The 17,897-nt window shown below is 58.6% G+C and overlaps 1 protein-coding gene across 10 annotated transcripts in view; it reads left to right on the top strand.

Moving 5' to 3' along the window:
- The window catches only part of SLC38A10 (solute carrier family 38 member 10), a 42,504-nt gene extending 27,087 nt beyond the window's left edge, over positions 1–15,417 (top strand). For 2 of the 10 annotated variants that reach the window (XM_049701527.1, XM_049701534.1), the window contains 7 exons: positions 1,745–1,931; positions 8,202–8,369; positions 8,568–9,020; positions 9,582–9,713; positions 10,892–10,915; positions 12,838–13,008; positions 13,292–15,417. In XM_049701527.1, coding sequence (XP_049557484.1) covers positions 1,745–1,931; positions 8,202–8,369; positions 8,568–9,020; positions 9,582–9,713; positions 10,892–10,915; positions 12,838–13,008; positions 13,292–14,331 — 2,175 coding nt within the window. In that variant the 3' untranslated portion in view covers positions 14,332–15,417. The remainder of the gene's footprint in view (positions 1–1,744; positions 1,932–8,201; positions 8,370–8,567; positions 9,021–9,581; positions 9,714–10,891; positions 10,916–12,837; positions 13,009–13,291) is intronic. The other 8 variants (XM_049701530.1, XM_049701528.1, XM_049701532.1 and 5 more) reach the window with 8 other exon arrangements.
- The last annotated feature ends 2,480 nt before the right edge of the window (positions 15,418–17,897 follow it).

The raw sequence follows: 17,897 nt of genomic DNA, 5'->3' as shown, positions 1-17,897 counted from the left end.
CCTGGCGCTGTCCTGGGGGCCCTTCTGGAGCTGTCATCCCCCCCTCTGGCCGGCCACGCAGGCAGAACCACTTTGGCCGTTTGAGTATTTCAGGACTCTCACTTGGTCTTGTCCTCATCCTGTCAGTGCTACGGGGTCCAAGTCGGGACGTGAAGTTCTTTTTGTTGTTTCTCTGGAGAAATGCGAGATGCAAGGGCTTTAAAGTTTCTTTTAAATTTTTTAAAACTACTTTGGTCGCCTCTGGATACCATTGCTCTTTGAATCTTCCCTTCATGGCGAGTGGGTATAACATGCTACTCTTTGAGCACACAGCTGAAGCTGGGAATCCACACATTTTTAAGAAAATAACTTGGGGTGGGGGGCGAGAGTCAGGAGCTCTTGACCCCAAGCTGCGTACAGTCTTCTGATGCTGCTCAGACCCCAGGGGCTCAAATCCAACAATGTCCCCATGCGCACCTGACTAAGGCCGGCTGGTGGTCAGTGCCGGAGGGGCCTCTCAAGTCCATGGTACTGACCAGGCCTCCCTGAACCATGGCTGAGCCCGGAGCACGGCCAGCATTTTGCTTCCATGAGCCCTGAACCAGCTCAGTGTTTTCAGAGTGGCAGCGGTTGAAACAGACTTTCTCCCCAAGGTTCTCCTCATTTGCTGGACCCACCTTCAGGAGCACAGGTCCTTTCTTCCTGCACAAAATCTTTCTTCTCTAATTGTGTTGGGCCTGGGAAAGTCTCAGTGGTTCTTTTGAACAGATATATTTCAAAGAGTCAATGTGCCTTTCGGAAAAGGTTTGAGTTCTGACTCTGAGAGCACGTGGAGGTGGGTGGTGGGGCCCCCTGGCTCTTCAGGCAGGCCGCCTTGTGGTCCTCTCTGCGGCACCAGGAGTTACGGCTCCTTGGGCAGAGCTGCATGGGCTGGGCCTGGCTGGGAAGGGCAGAACAAGCAGTGTCCACTGCTGTGGCAGCAGAAGTAACATGGAGAGTGTCGGCCCACCGTGTACAGGAGCTGCAGGGGAGACAGAGTTACACAATGTGGGGTTCGTGTACTGAGTCACCGAGGGCAGCACTTATGATCAGCCTGGGGGCCACAACAGGAGGGACCGGGTGGGGATGAGGCCCCTCGGCGAGCAGTAGTGCCTTCAACTCGGCTCGCTGGGCAGCACCGATGGGCACCGACGGCCAGAGGGGGCAAGGAGCCACCTCCTTCCCAGCCGTCTCCCCGGCTGTGCCCTGCAGCTGCAGGTGTGTCTGGCTTGCTGGGTGATGTTGGGGATAGGTCATTTGTAGCCGGGCACCCAGTGGTCTGGGCCCTCTACTGGGTGAGGGGGTGGGATAAGCAAGGGCCCCCTTCAGGTTAGGCAGATGCCCCAAGATTCTTGCTCTCCTGGCCAGAACCATCAAGGGACCCAATCTCTGCAGCATTAGGCATGGGGAGGCATGGCTGCTGGGTTCTCCAGGGTGCCTGGCCGGTGGGCTTGGGTCTCTCCAGCCAGCAGGCCCCTCCATGTCATACTTGCTGCCCCTGCTGTCTTCAGGCTCCCTCATGGCACCCCTGCCACCCCACCGGCCCCATCACCAGTGTGGCTCCTGCAGATGTGGCCCATGATTCGGTCACGCTGATCAGTTAGTGACCATCATCTAGTGGTCAGTGTGGTTGGGGCCTCTGTGGGCTGTGCCCCACCCCCCAAGAAGGGCAGGGGCATAGGGACTGCATGACCCCTTTAGCTCTTGGGGTCTTTGTCTTGTCCAGGTGGTGCTCTGGGTCGGCCTGGGCATCCTGGTGGTCAGCACACACACCACCCTGTCCGTGAGCCAGGAGGCCCCTGTGGACTTGGCAAAGGAAGCCCCAGGCAGCAGACTTGGAGAGGCTGAGGGCGCGATGAAGGCAGAGGCAGCCCAGCTCCCAGGTACGCGGCTCCCAGGTACGCGGCTCTCAGGTATGCACACAGGCCTGCAGCCTTCTTGGGGACACCCCAGCAGTGTCATCTTGGGGTCACGGGGACCCAGGTGGCACTTCCCAGACTGTCTCACCTGCCCAGTTGCCTCCATCCTGTTTGGGTGATGGAGGGGGTGGGGGGCCTCCAGGGGGCTGGCGGGTGCGGCCACCTGCGTGCAGGGGACAGACAGATGGCAGGCAGCCGGGCCAAGATCTGAGCACCCCGTTCAGAGTGCTAACAGGTGAGTAAACTTGGGGGTGTCGTTCACGTTTGCCTGTTTTGTTTTGAGGGTGTAAATTTTAAGCTAGGTTTTCCTGGACAAAGTCAGTTATGCCCCTCAGTTTTGTTTCGTGTTTCACTTTATGTATTACTTGTTGACCTGCCCGTTGATAGAGGGATGAGCCACACTCCCTCATGAGCTGCAGGCCTGCCTTGGAAGGCCCCCCAGTGCAGTGGCCCCATCGCCCATGTGTGGCAGGGCCCATGGGGTGCAGGGTGGTTTCTAAGTGCGGCTTTCTGGGGTACAGCAGGAGCTCCGTTGCGTCTGGGGGGATTGGGAGAGAAGAGGTGTCTTGGAGCCTGTGGCCTTCCCAGGCCTTAGATGGGAGGGGTGCGGGGAGGGCTCCCTCCATCTGGCCTCTCGCCTTCTAGGAGCTCCGAGTGGCATCAGGTTCGGGTACTGGTCGGTGGTGCTGTCTATGATGACGTTCATTCCAGGGGCTTCTGCCCTGACAAGGGCTGGGTTTTGTGTATTCATACTAATGGTGTGTGCGTGTCTGCTTACCTTCCCTGCAAAGAAACCCCTGGCTTGGATTGAGATTCCCCAGGCTGCCTGCCTGGCATTCCCCTCTGGGGGAGCAGTGCTGGTTGCTGGTGGATTCCAGGTCCCTTTGAGTGGTGATGGCTAAGAAGCCCAGAGGAGCCCTGGTCTCCTCAGCTACTGTGATTGACAAAAGGAAAGGTCCCAAGGGCTGTCCAGGGAGGCAAGCGTGCTGGGTGCTTGCAGGGCTGGGCTACCCGCAGTTGGAGGTATGGGGCTCTTGGATGTGTTGCTGTCTCTGTTCCAGCCTTACCTCCCTGTGCTCAGAAAGGCCCTGCAGTGCCAGCACCCCACACCAACTTCCTGCAGAACAGTCTATCCTGGGGCTCTTTTGGGGGAGCTCTGAGCCCAGAGTAGCTGGGCATGCTCTCCTCTGCCTTCCTGGGATGGCGAGAGCCGGCTAGAAGACTCTCCCTTTGGGGGTCCCCTGCAGAGAGGACCCCTGGGAATAGCGGGGCTCAGCAGAGAAGTTAATCAGAGTGGTCAGAAGCTGCCTGGGGGACTTGCCTGGTGGTCCAGTGGTTAAGACTCCTCGCTCCCAATGCAGGGGACCCAGGTTCGATCCCTGGTCAGGGAACTAGATCCCGCATGCTGCAACTAAAAGACCCTACATGCCACAACTAAAGATCCCACATGCCACAACTAAAAGATCCCTCATGCCGCAACGAAGATCCCGCATGCGGCAACAAAGATCCCGCATGCCACAACTAAGACCTGGCGCAGCCAAATAAATAAATAAATATTCAAAAATAAAGAAGAGGGCTTCCCTGGTGGCACAGTGGTTAAGAATCCGCCTGCCAATGCAGGGGACACGAGCTTGCGCCCTGATCCGGGAAGATCCCACATGCTGCGGAGCAACTAAGCCCGTGTGCCACAACTACTGAGCCTGCACTCTAGAGCCTGTGCTTCAGAACAAGAGAAGCCACCCCAATGAGAAGCCCGTGCACCGCAGCAAAGAGTAGCCCCTGCTTGCCACAACTAGAGAAAGCCCACATGCAGCAACGAAGACCCAATTCCGCCAAAAATAAATAAATAAAATAAATAAATTTATAAAAATTAAAATAATAAGCTGCCTGGGCATCCCACAGCAAGTTGCATGGATTCAGTACTTTGGATGGGAAAAAAGCCTCCTTGAAGAGGGAGATAGGTGTTGCTCCTCCACCCCTGTTGACAGCCCCACTGGGTCCCTCACTCTCGGGTGTCCTGGCCCTGTGTGCTTTAAGGGCACCTCCAGCAGAACTAGACTCGGACACCAGTTTCGCATCTCAGCTGGCTGTGGGCCCGCCCAGTAGGGCTTCTCGGCATCAGTTGACATAGTCGGCACTGGGCTACCTGTCCCCACGGCGCTGTGCAGCCTCCAGCCCACGGCCTGCACGAGCAGCTGCATCCTGTCGTGGAGGCAGGCCCCCGGCTCACCTGGAGCTGCCGCGGCCACATCTGGTTTCCATTTCTTCCACGAGTCTGTAACAAACACATGGCCTCTCTTGGAACCACATGCCGTTTGTTTAACTCAGTCTCCGTGTTTCTTGCCCCCGGCCTCCCCGTCATTGATGGGTTGCCTCGTTGAAGCAGAGCTGGGCCCGTGGGGCCTTGGCCACGTGCCCTGCAGACGTCTGCCCATCAGCGTGTGAGGTGGGTTTACTGGCCTTTTAGATGTCGAAGAGGCCAAAATGGTATGAACTTTCCTTAGAGCCCGAGCTGGCCTTAGGACTGGGGGAATCCTGCTCTTCTGGGGACGTGCGGGACTGGCCACCCCCAGCCTGTCACTCTTAGCAAGTGCAGAGCCCAGGACGCACCTGGTGTGGACAGAAGAGGTGGCCGAGCCCTTTAGGAAAGGCTACGAGGCTGCTCACCTGAGGCTCATGGCCTGCTCAAGGGTCTGGCGGGTGGGTTCAGAGTTGGTGATACTCTCAGCTCCTCCTTTGAATGTGGCCTTGTCCCCTTTCTTCCTCTCCCGCCCAGCCTGTAGCTTCTCTTGGTGTTTGGGGGCTGCCTTGGCCACACCCATTACACAACTCATCCCTTTCCCCATCAGGGACACGGCCCGGCTTCTGCTGGATGGGGAAGAAGAGGAAGGGCCAGGACGGGGCCTGTGGGCAGCAATCCGTTCGTGTGGGGACACAGGTGACCTGAGCGGGAGCTTGCCCCCCACAAGCTCCTACCTAATTGTTCTTCCGAGGATGCGTCCCTTGTGCTGCTGCGCCAGCTGCCGGTGCACGCAGACAGGAAAGCGTCCAAACTCCTGCGACAGATGCCGGCATGCCCACGGGGAGGCCCGGCTCCACGCCTGCCTTCTCTCCTTGGTCCCCCACAGCTCTCCCTGTGCCCTGCAGAGAAGGGGCTATTAACACCGCTCTGCCGAGTGACTTCAGTTTTTCTGCCCATTTGTCAGGACAAGGCTGTGAGCTTATTTCACCGGTGCTAAGATAACCACGCCAGCCGCGGCTGAACCCAGAAGGACTCCTTGGGGGCGGGAGGGGTGCTGCCTCCCATGTCCAGCCCCGAGTGACCGGCCCATGCCCCCTCCACCTGCTGCCCGCGGGCAGACATGCCTGTCTGCAGGAGAGCTGTGACGGTGAGCCAGATGGGGCCACCGGGCCACCCGGCTAGGACTTTGGGTCAGGGGCCCATTGGGATTCCTGCACATTCAAAAGGGTGTCATAGTCAGCGTTTCTCTTGCTGCCTGCCGAGAAGAGTTGGGGGTAACAAGTAAAACCTTCTCAGGGCAGCAGCGAGGCGGGCACTTCGAAGGCTGTCAGGAAAGTTACTCAGGAGCAGCGTCTGGCCTTTTAAAGGAGCGTTGGTGGCTGCTCCTGCTCTCCGCATGGCCCTGGGGTCCCGTGTGTCTCCTGAACTTGGGGTTCCCCTCCAGTCAACAGGGACTCCATCTATGGGACTCAGGTGTGATTTTGAAAGTCACTTCATTTTTGTGCTTGGCAGTCAGAGAGGACTGCTTCCATCTTTACTGATCACAAGATACAGAAAGAGACGCCCCTGGACTCAGAATGGGGTCCTGCAGGGGAGAGTCGACAAAGAGGAGCCCCCAGCCCAGACCCTGTCTTCCAAGGTGGAACCAGCCTTGAAGGCAGATTCTCGTTGCCGTGGACAGGCCTACTCAGGACGTCGCACCTGCAACCTGACACACATACCCAGATTTTAGAACTGCAGGTGTCTATGGCCTTTGGTCCCCTGTCTCCCTAAGCCAGTTACAGAACCACCTGGCGCCTGCACTGGACATGGGAAGGAGAGTCTGATGGGTGACCGTCCATCGGCCTGTGTGTCTTGGGAGCTCCTGGCCAGAAGCACCATCAGGAGGGTCTGAGTGTGGGATGAGGCCGTGCATGTCGGGATACTCTACCGCCTGGCAGAATGAGGCAGGCATGGCGTATGTCTGTGTGGTTTCCACTTTGGGGAGCAGAGGCCATGACCTTGAGAATGAGAGGAGGCCCTTCCAGGCCGAGGCGCCCTCTGCTGGCCACCCCCCGCTGACCCACTGCTGCCTCCAGGAGGAGAAACGGTCCAGGGTCGGCCTGGCAGCCTTCGTCCTTCCCTGGGGTGATGACCGATGACCGCACGGGCGATTTCCTGTCTGTGCCACCGCGGGCGCCTCATTCCAGAGCCTAGCTGCAGGGCAGACGGAGTGTGGGCTGGTTTTCAGTTACTAATTAGGAAGTTCTGTGTTAGTTTTACTGTGGCCCAGAGGCATTGCTGGCAAACTGTCCTCATGAGGAGCTCCGTTCCTTTTAGGAAGCGCTATGTCCATTGCCAAGGACAGCTGTGAAGTGTCGGAGGCCCGGCCGCTGCAGGCAGGGTGGCTGCACTGTGCACTCTGTGCCCCTTGCACACCTGAGTCTCCAGGTCGTTCCTTTGCCTGATGACCAATGGGTTTTGTTCCCTGCTGAGAACATGACTTGTACTTATGACGTAATGGAGTGGTTTTCTGTTTTGCTGTGTTCTTCCTTCCCTTCCCGGCCCCCTTTCTTCACTTTGTGATCCGCTGGGTAGACACCTCTTGATTTTGAGCACAGGGCTCTCTGCGGGCTGGGGATGGGGGTGTTAACTGTGGTGTGGCGAAGAGCCACATGCTTATTAGAATCAGCTACTTGATTGAACTGTGGAGTCCCGAGTCTGGCTCCTGCCCAGCACGATCCCCCCTACAGTTTGGACACTAAACCTCAGCTGCTGAAGGTGCCCCCGGCCAGCATGGCAGGTCAGCCTGGTCCCTTCTCCTCCTTTGGGGGAGGGAGCAGGCCCACCTGAACAGGACTATTGTGAATCCCCCCAGAGGCCCTTTTGGGATTCCGCCTCCCCTTTTGCATGCAGCTTGTGCCCTGAAGGGGGAAACCAGTTGCTTCAGGCCTCTGGGATGAAATGATTCTTATTTATTTATTTATTTATTTTTATTTTTGGCTGCGTTGGGTCTTCGTTGCTGTGTGCGGGCTTTCTTTAGCTGCCATGAGCGGGGACCACTTCGTTGCGGTGCGTGGGCTTCTCATTACAGTGGCTTCTCGTTGCGGAGCACAGGTTCTAGGTGCACAGGCTTCAGTAATTGTGGCTCGTGGGTTCTAGAGTGCAGGCTCAGTAGTTGTGGTGCACGAACTTAGTTGCTTCGCGGCATGTGGGATCTTCCCGGACCAGGGCTCAAACCCGTGTCCCCTGCATTGGCAGGCGGATTCTTAACCACTGCGCCATCAGGGAAGCCCCGAAATGATTCTTTTTACACGTGTTTTTTCCCCAGATAGTTTTTTAGTTTCTGCCACGTTTGCCTAACAGGTAGAAAGTGGTTTTGTTAATGGAGAGAGTTTCCTAATAGGCTCCATTTTGGCCCAGTTCGGCGGGCCATCCTCGTGCACCTCTCCCCGAGGACCCGCGGTGACTGTGCAGGTGAGCTGTTGGACCTGCTGGAGGATGAGATGGCTTGTGGGATGCAGGCATGTGTGGGAGGCAAGAGGGTCCAGCTTTGTGGGCTATACCTCTTTCTCACCTTCCTTTTGATAGGAATTTTCACTTCTGCAGCAACAAGTTGACAGAATTGCAAATCAACCTCCCTCAGGCATTTTCCTTAAGCATCCCTCGTCCTCCCCTTCCCCCTTGGCCTACAGCAAGGGGTTGGTTGCGCTTGGGCAGGATGGCTGTCCCCAGGCCTCAAACGGTGGGTTCGTGCTGCCACCTGGTGGTGATGGCCAGGCTTATGCAGGATGTCGCTCTTCTGCACCCAGTTAGGTGTAAATTGCATTTTGACGTATTTTTGTTACGAACACACATGAAAAATGACAGGTTTCTATACTACTTAGCTGCTAATGATTGAACAGGAAAAAATATAATTGCTTAGGCTCTGCCATTCGACTGGGAAATGTGATTACAATCCAGGGAAAACTGCCCAGTTGCCGTGCTGATTGGCGGTGTGGCCATGTGGAAACACCGCTCAATTATCTGTGCCGTGCTTACAGGCCAGAATCCAATTGTGGACGTGGCCGAGGACAGCCGAGATAAGCCGAAGCTACCAAATGAGAAAGATGAGATGGAGCAGGCCCAGATTAAGGGCCCCGTGAATGTGCCCCCAAGGGAAGGCGCCAAGGAGAAGCAGGAGGAGGCACAGCTGGATCGCCCTGGTCAAGGTGCTGTGACGGCCCGGGCGGGGGTTGGGGGGTGGTGTCCACGGGGGAGGGACCTCAGCTGGACATCAGCCACGTGGTTGGTCGGGAACGAACTCAGTTCACAGGCCTGGAGAGGGAAGGCCACCCTGGGAGGGAAGGCCAGGCTACCCCACCCACCCCACCCCCACCCACTCCCCCACCTCGGCCGTCTCCTTCCAGGAGTTGCGGTACCTCTGGGCGAGGCCCACCGCCATGAACCCCCAGTCCCTCACGACAAGGTGGTGGTGGACGAAGGTCAAGACCCAGAAGGACTGCAGAAGGAGCATCCGTCCAAACGTGTGGATGAAAGGGCCCTGGGGGGCAAGGGTCAGATGGTGCTACCACTGCTGGATTCAGAACGAGAGAGACCCAGACAGGACCAGGCTTTGGAGGCAGCGGGTGGTCTTCCTAAAGATCCCCAGAAGGTTCCAGAAGAAAATGGTCAGCCAGCCGTTGAGCCCCTGAAGGAGGACCTGGGGCTGGTCGACAGGGGTGCGCATCCAGGGCCCCAGGCAGTGCTCCCTGAGGAGCAGGACGTCCTGATGGCAGGTGCAGGGGCCATAGCAGACGGTGCCCTGCTGCCCGGCCATGCCGTGGGGGCCATGGGCAAGCTGGTGGAGAAGAACGAGCACGGTGGGTGTGGGCTCCTTCCATGTGGGGCCTGGGAGAGGCTGCGGAGGGGGCAGAAGCTGACCGTCCTCACTTCTGTCCTACTGCCTGTCTTTTCTCGCAAGATTGGCACGTGCGTGCAGCAGCCCTTCTGCAGCTGTCGGGGGCTTGGCAGCTCTCCTGATCAATCTGTCACACGCTTGTTTGCCAGACCCGTAAACGTCAGGTGCTGAGCCAGTCTGTGTCTGGGCACACACGGGGTGCCTGGGCACACACACGGGGGTGCGGCGCAGGCCTGACCGGGTGGGTGGTGCATGGTTAAGTGCCGTCTCAGAGCTGCTGAGGACGGTCCCTGCGTGTTAATTGGCGAAGGTAGTTAACACTGGCTCCCTGCCGCCAGCCTGTGACATGTTAAATATCTTTTATTACCTCCCTGGTACTCATCAGGTTGAGTATACACTGCCACAGGGGAGGGAGGGGCGACGTGGAGGGTGATTTTAGGAAACCTCTACCTCCTTCTCTTGTCCCTTCTCTACGTTCTTCTGAGTCTCCTGCCAGCCTCCTGAGTTTTTGCCGTGTGTGCAGGTGGGAAGGCTCCCCACCCGGAGGAGAAGCCAGGCCCAGGGGCAGTGCCGCAGGCAGAGCCTCGAGAGCAGAGGACCTTGGAGGGACAGGGCGGGGACCACGCCGGGGACCACGCGGGCAGCAAGCTGGAGGGTAAGGCCTTCACTTTCTCTCTGCATCCTCTGGGGGCCTGGAGACACCTGCCCCTTCCTTCCAGAAGCGGAGTGATGTAGGGAAGGAGCCACAGGTGCCCGTTGTCTTGGGGGCCTTTCCAGGGCCTCAGCCTCTACACTTGCCAGTTTCCTGCTGAGGAAAGATCTTAAATAGCTCCCGTGCCCACTAACAACCTTTTCTGCTCCTTTTTCACCTTCCTAGGAACGTTTTCTACCTCCTTTTCTCTCCCTTTTTAAAATAACCTCTCACTGTCACGTGACTTTCTGTTACCATTTGGATCTCATTTCAAAATAGATATGTTAATATTTCCAACAAGTCGGCCCAGTGTGGGGGCATTAGTGAGAGTGGGAGGGCTGGTGACTCACTGCTGTCTTAGCTCTCCCCCCAACCCTGTGGCAGCGGCTCCCACCCCTTTGTCTTAGCTGGGGCAGGGGTGGGGGAGGGGGGACATTTGTGTCCACCTGCAGTGAAGACCCAGCACCTGTCCCAAAGCAAAAGCTCGTCTTTTCTCTCCAGTGAACAAAACTTGCTCTGCATCCTCCTCCATACCTTCATGCCCATTTTGGGGTGCTCCCAGCTCTTGGCTTTTGACTACCCTCCTCGTGGGCCCACCTGGTTGGGCACTGCCCCTGCGCTAGAGGTGGTGGCGGCCGTCCCAGCGAATGATCACCCATCCTGGTTTCTTTGGTCCCCGCCCAATCTGAGTCGCTGCGGTGTCACCATATTTTGTAGCAGTGTCCACAGAACGGCCCCTGGGTGTTTCATTCTGTGCTCTGGGAGTCTTGATCTGTGCGTGGGGATGGCGGTACAGCAGACTTGGGTGGGTTCATGGGATGCTCGTGCCTTGCTGCCCATGAGCTGTTTCCCAGCGGATCCTGCAGCCTCGGGATAGCTGGCCCAGAATACTGCGCAGGGATGCCAGCTGAGCCTCTGCACACCAAGGCTAGGAAGGCAGAGCCAAGGGTCCTGGGGTTTCCTGCAGCTCGGGAGCCGTGGGAATTCCGCATGTTACTTGGTTTCAGTCTGTTTACTGGTCCCGGTCCTTATAATCTGTTATGTAAGCCTGTTTGATTCTTTGGCTTTTTCTTTTCTGAAAAGAACTTTCATGGTTTCCTATTCTGCCTTTCTCCAAACGCCTCTCAATGGGACACGCACAGCTGAAATCAGAAAGATGGTGGCAGGTAGGAGTCGGGAGGAGCATCACAGTGAATGCGTCTGTGGGGGGTTTAAAGACGCGAGAGCAGATGGTGTGGGCCCCGCATCCAGTAGCGCCTCGCATGGGGCGCATGGGGCAGAGACCGGGAGCCACACACGGTCTGCCCCCCACCCCGGCTCAGCCACAGCCCCTCAGGTGGGGTCCCCCCAATGCCCCAGCCCACTCCCTTCTTGTACAGACACCCTGGTCCCTCTTAGCCCTGCTGGGGCTCCACTGCCACTGTAGGACAGCCAGGTGCAGCCTATGAGCGCCTGGACTCCCCCAGAGACGGGGCGGGGCCTGTGTGTGACTTCCACCGTGTGCATGGCCTGGTATTAATGTGCTCTGCACGTATGTTAATATCCGTGCGGCTCTTATCCCATCCACGAGCCTGGTCCCTGTGGTCCTGGTGGGCCGGGCAGGAACCCAGAGCCACATGCGGGGCTCTGGCTGGGAGCTCACTTTGTCACCTCCACTCTGCTTCACGTCTGTCCCATGTTGCTTCTGGCTGGACATGGCGCACTTCCCCCCTCCTCCAGCCTCAGTCCAGGGCTGGTCCTCCGAGGAGCCAGTGAGGCAGGGGGCCTGCTCCTCAGGAACCCTCCCTGGGGGCAGGCGGTATTGGCAGCACGTGGGACCATTAGGTGGTCATGAGCCACGGGCACCCAGGGTGACAGCATGGCCATGGCCAAGGGAGCTGGTCTAGAACCCTGTGGGATGGCACTGTGCACATCCCTTGTCTAAAGGGGGTGTGCGGAGCCACGAGCCAATCTACGGAACATGGGCTTTCTCAGGCAGGCATCTTGGTCACCTTAGGGTGTCTGGATGTGTGCCTGGTGGGGAGCAGGGGGCTGGAGCGCCTGGGCTGGCCGAGGGGCCTGTCCTCCCTGTGGTCGGCCTCAGCATGTTCTTCATGGGCCTGCCCGCCTGTACGTCCTGGCACCGGCCTCTGCAGGGGAGAAGCCATGGCAGTCCCTGACAGAAGGCCAAGCCCACTCTATTCTGGTGGGTCACAGATTGCCGTTGGGGAGGACAAGTCAGCACATCCACGTGTGCCCGGCACTCAGGGCCCTCGCTGGGTGTTAGCTCTCACCACTCACAAAATGCTCTTCTTTCTTTGGATTTGAGCTTCTACATCTGACAACCTGTACAGTTACATCATCTTTCAAAGCTTCCTGTCTAAAGACAGGAAGCTGTGTTGTAAAAGTTACTTAAACCCAGATTGCTGGCTGTAAAGAACTGACCCAGCGCTGAGGTGTTTGTAGTGCAGTGGGAGCTCTCCGCACCCAAGGTGTCCAGCCCTGGGGCCTCCTCTTGGTCCACAGTCTGTGGGGGGCCCTCCTACACACACCTGCTGCAGCCGGCCTGCCCCTAGCTCACCTGGCGCTCCTCCCATGCCAGCTGCAGCCATCTTCCTGGGGGAGGTGGGGCCGGTGGGAGCACTGTCACAGCCCCCATCTCACTGAGGTCCCAGCTCTTGTCTCTGCTGAAGAGGAAGATGGTTCTGTTTGTTTTTAAAATACACACCTTGGAGGAAATTTTCTTAAAGCACCGATGTTCTTTCTTAGAGTAGTTCATAGTTCACGTCACCCAGCCCAGATCACCATCATTGTAGTTATGGCGCGTGACCTCTCTCTTGGCTCTCATAACCCCTGAGCCACTGTGGGAGTGAAGCAGTAGGAAGGGTGTCTGGTCGCTGGAGAGAGGTGATGACTGTGCCCCAGGGTGGCCTGGGCGCCAGCTCAGCCAGGTGGAGAGGAACGCCCAGGGATGGTGTCCCGGGGGTGGTGTCCTGGGGAGGGGCCCACAGGCCGCCTTGGCATTGCTGCATGCATCATGTCACCCTCGGCCCAGCAGAGCGCCTTTGCAGCCTTCAGGCTCTGACTGCGTGTGTTTTCCGAACTCCAGAAGCTGGCCGGGCGGAGATGCTGGACCATGCCGTTCTGTTGCAAGTGATTAAGGAACAGCAGGTGCAGCAGAAGCGCCTCCTGGACCAGCAGGAGAAGCTGCTTGCAGTGATCGAAGAGCAGCATAAGGAGATCCACCAGCAGAGGCAGGACGGCCAGGACGGCGAGGACGGCAAGTCCGGGGGAGGCGGCAGGGGGAGGGGGCCGGGCCTGCAGGGCAGGGGACAGTTGCTGCATCTGCTCGGGGAAGAGGGGTTGTCCCTTAGTGCACGAACGCCAGAGTCTCCGGGGGTCCCTGCGCGGTTGGGTCTGTGGCTCCATGCCTAGAGTCCTGCTGGGCAAATTTAAGCTGTGGTTTGTATTTCTTGATTGCTGGCAAGCTGGGTTCTTTAGTCCCTGCATTGGTAGCTTCTGTTCATTTCTGTGGCTAAACCGGTGACTGACTTCATTTGCAGCGGACGTGCAGCCTGAGCTGGGGGTGGCCGGGCCCAGAGGTAAGGAGCAGGAGGCCCACGCCGTGGGGATGGCAGAGCGTCCCCCACCACAGCCTTTGGGAGCTGTGCTCGGTGCTCCTGGGCGTCCCCCCGCTCCTCCCCAGGGGCACAGCCAACACTCTGTGGAGAAGCCCGAGGGGGCCTTGGGTAGAGCCCCAGCTGCGCCTCCTGGCGGCGCTGACCTGCAGCCCCGGGCAGCCCAGGCTGAGCCGAGGGAAGGCCGGCGGGGCGCTGTGCCCGAGGGCGTGGACGCTGGCCTGCAGGAGCGGGTCCCTGTGCTGGACCCTGCCAGGGCACCCGGGAGCCCCGAGCAGCACGGCGCTGGAGGCGTCGCCCGGCAGAGTCGGAATGTTTTTGGTGGAGGCTCCCACGAAAGGAAGAAATCTGGAAAGGACGAGGCAGCCGCTGGCACAGACGCTCAGGAGGCAGATGTGCTGGGGGCGGGGGCAGCAGCTGGGGGCCCTCAGGTAAAGTCCCAGCAAGCAAGCCAAGACCGGGCACCCGGAGGCCTGTCCAGCAGGTCGGGGGGAGCAGCCCCTCGGGCCCAAGCCGTGTTACATCAGCCGGAACAACAGGCTGTCTCTGCCGGAGGGCAGGGCGGGCAGCAGGGCGGTCATGAGGAGGCGAGGAAGGAGCACGTGCCCGCTCCCAGGGAGGACGCCGCCATCCAAGAGCCCGAGCAGAGGCTGGACCCTGAGCTCGGGCCCAAACCAGCCATGCTGGGGGATCAGAAGCCAGACAATGCCAAACCCAACCGGGACCTGAAAGTCCAGGCCGGCTCTGACCTTCGGAGGAGACGGCGGGACGTGGCTCCTCGTGCAGAGGCGGGGCCAGCCCCAAAGGACAGGGTCATCATCAGCTTCAACCCCCTGCCTGACGTGCAGGTCAGTGACCTCCGCAGCGCCCTGGAGACCCAGCTGCACCAGGCCGCGGGGGGCGCCCTGCGAGTGGTCCCAGGCCGACAGATCAAACAGCTGCTCGGGGCCCTGGAGGAGCCCTGAGCCCCGTTAAGGCCACAGTGCTCCCTGTCAGCCGGCGAACCTGGACCACGGTGGGCGCGAAGTCCTGGAAGTCAGGCCCAGGGTGGAGTGTGACAGCTCTCCAGCTGCACCCTGCTTCCAAACCAGCTTTGCCATCCCTCTCTCCTCTTACACTTCCCGCTGACTCAGCTCCCTGAGGCCACCGGGAGAAAAAGTGGCCTCAAGAAGAAATAGCCGCTTGCTGAGACCCAGGAAACGTGACTGGCCACCAGCCACACGGCTATTGTTACCCTGAACTTTCTTTATTGATGTTCTCTGTGAGTGTCATACAAAACCTAAGGAAATGCTTCTGCCTTCACCCTTCTTCACAGCAAATGCTGCTTCAAATCTCAGAGGCTGGGCAGGCCTGTGAGTCCAACTGCTTCTGCCCTAGAGCTCTGCTCTGCATACTCTGGTCTCCCAGTCGAGTGGTTGTGAGATTTAAAAAGTAAAACACACCGCTGACGTCTGGTTAGTGCGGTTGGTGTGGAGGTGAATCACCCAGAGGACCCCGTACCACAGACATAAGCCATGACCATCAAACCCCACAGTGACACGTGCTCGGAGCCTCAGCTGGGTGCCAGACCCGCAGGTGTCGGGGGTGGGAGTACACGGCCAGCAGAGGCTGCTTCTCACTTCTTCCGGGGCAGCTTCTCCCGAGTCTGCACCTCTGGCACCTGCTCATCTGTTGAGAGGGTTGTGGTTTGAGAGGGTTGTGGTTTCGTGCTGTACTTTGTTCTCAAGGGGCAGAAAGGCCGATGGTCACGCCCGACCCCTGAGGCTGGTCAGCAGGTGACCCGGCAAGTATGCCATGCCGTCCCGCTGCAAGCCCGGGGCCTTCACCTGCTTTGTGCTGTGTGTGCCTCGCTGCCCTCTGGGGCTAGGGGCAGCTCCAGACCCTGCCCCGAGGGGTCCATGAGTGGGCCACTTGCTGACCACTGGCCAGGGGTGCCCAGGGCATGTGGCAGCTCCAGCCTCGGCCTCAGGTCACACTCTTCCCCTGCGCCTTCTGAAATTTCTGTGTCATCTTGAAGACTAGAAATGAGTAATAAAAGGAGTGGAATCTTCTGGAGGCCAAGCTGATTCCCCATGAACCCCGGGCACTGCTCACATAGAGGGAAGCTCTGTGAAAGGGGGCCGGGTCTCAGTGCTTCCCACCCTCCATTCTTAACTAAAAGCAATTCCAAACAAACTGTGCTCAGTGGAAGTTTCCCTCAGGTTGGAACTCCATTTGTTAAGGTCTTGTAGTGGGACTTTGTTTCCAGCTCTCTCTACCTGAATGTCTTACCTTGACCCGGTGTTCGTGTCCTCTGGAGGTCACACCACCCTCCTGCTCTTTCTGCCAAGATAACTTTCTTAGAGCAGGGCGGCCCGAGCCTAGGGTGAGAGCAGCAGTGCAGGGCCTCTTGCCTGCCATCCCCACACACCCTGACACTCGGGGTCCTCTGTCCCAGTTAATGCTTGTTCTCTCCTCCTGGCTTTCAGCTCCACTTCCCTCCCCAGTTGGCAGCCCCTTGGGAAAGGAACCCGAATCTTCCCCAGAATCTGGGCAGACCTCTGGGTGGGGTCACCATTACCAGTAATGCAGGGAGCTAGGAAGGGCCCCGGGACAGTGCTTTGCTTTCTGACCACAGACCACTCCTCCATCTGGGTCCCATGGCTGGCACGTATGGCCAGGGGTCCCAGCCAGAGCAGCACACTGGGCCACCAGTGGGCGACCTTCTGTGCTGGCAGCTACACTTGGCAGACATGGGGCCATGCTGGCCTGGGTGACTGGGACAGCACCCTGTCCATGCTCCTGTTCGAGAGCAGGGCCACTGAGTCCAGACCAGGGTAGGAATAAGCCAAGGCCGAGGCTGTATACTGCCTCCACTGGTGCAGCTGAGCTCTCGGTCTAAGGTCAAGACAGGTGGAGAGTACAGAGCCGCATGGGGTGACTTCTTCATGGTGACGCAGCTGCAGAAGCAGCAGAGACCATCTTTCCTGCATCCTGACACAACTTGGTTGAATTTCCTTCAATAAGTAGTCTTGAAGACAGGGTGAGTTTGGGGAGGCGAGCCGGGGAGACCTGCAAGGTGACTTTAGTGTGTGGTGAGCGGCCTGGCCCCGTCAGTGGAGCACATCCGCAGCCCTAGGCTTGAGACGTGAGGTGGCAGCTTCATGTGCCTCCAAGAACTGGAGTCTGAAGGGATGGCAGGAGAGAGCACTTGGCGGCACAGTTCTGGAAGGGGCCAGAGCACCTGTGCCCAGCAGAGATGCCGGAAGCCCTAGCCAGCAGGCTGTCAAAGGTCACGAAGGATCAGGAAGAGAAGGCCATCCTCAGGCCGGAAGCACGTGCTGGGCAGACGCTAGGTCCGGGTGGACGCCAAAGTGGGGAGGCCCACTCCTCCCCACAGCCTTCAGCCTATCTGTGGGTTCGTCACCCCCGGCAGGGATGGGGGTCGTGTCATCGGTGTCTAGTCCTGAATTCCAGTGTTGACTGTGACATGTGACCGCCCAGCGGGACAGTTTCTAACAGCCCTGAAGCCCTTGAACGGCGTGTGGCTCCCCTCCGAGGCCGCCCTGGGAACTGCATTTCACTGGGATGATGTCTCAAGAGATGAGGGGTTTCACCACCTGGGGGAAAGTCGGGCTGATTCTGGAGGAGCGTTTACAAGAGGAAACAGCTCCAGGACTCAGGGCGAGGGTGCCCTGGCACGAGGCTCTGGGACGCCATGGCCTGGATGGAGCCAGAGGACAGTGTGACCTCCACACCCCGGGGAGGGGGCTCTGGGAGCACAGTCCCCACGCGCCCAGCAGGCGGTGCTCAGGACCTTGGAATCTTCAGGCCGTGGCACCAGGGTCCTGTCAGGTCTCCCTGGACTGCGCATGTGCATGTTGGGAGGGGCGCTGCTGCGGCCTAACCTTAATCTCAGGATGACAGGTGGAACCAGAGCCAGCAGGAGCCTGGCAGGGATGGGCTTGGGCTTGGACTCCAGAGGCTGCAGAAGGGTGGGTAGGAGACCCCACGGGGAGGGTCTCACTACTGGGTTCCTAAACCGGACCCTCCCTCGACTCATGCCTTAGTCTGGAAGAGCAACCCCTGCCTTTTTTCCTCTCCAAGTCTGAAAAAACCATCAGTATCAGATTCCTACAGCGGTTACCTTTCCCTCGTGGTGTCGCTCTTCTCTCTTTGGTCCGTGCTGTAAATTGGTAGTTACTTCTAGAGGCCTCGCTAGACTCAGACGACTCGCCTTTGGTGAGAATTCTTTAAAAAATGAGACTCGGGCTTCCCTGGTGGTGCAGTGGTTGAGAGTCCACCTGCCGATACAGGGGACGCGGGTTTGTGCCCCGGTCCGGGAAGATCCCACATGCCGCGGAGCGGCTGGGCCCGTGAGCCATGGCCGCTGGGCCTGCGCGTCCGGAGCCTGAGCTCCGCAACGGGAGAGGCCATAGCAGTGAGAGGCCGGCGTACCGCAAAAAAAAAAAAAAAAAAAAAAAAAAAGAGAGAGACTCGAGAGGCAGGGTGTTCTATGGCCCACGCGCTCACCCTGCAGACAAAATAGATC

This window comes from Orcinus orca, chromosome 19 (assembly GCF_937001465.1).
Source record: "Orcinus orca chromosome 19, mOrcOrc1.1, whole genome shotgun sequence".
In the NCBI taxonomy this organism is placed as follows: Eukaryota; Metazoa; Chordata; class Mammalia; order Artiodactyla; family Delphinidae; genus Orcinus; species Orcinus orca.
This window is presented reverse-complemented; position numbering and strand designations above follow the sequence as displayed.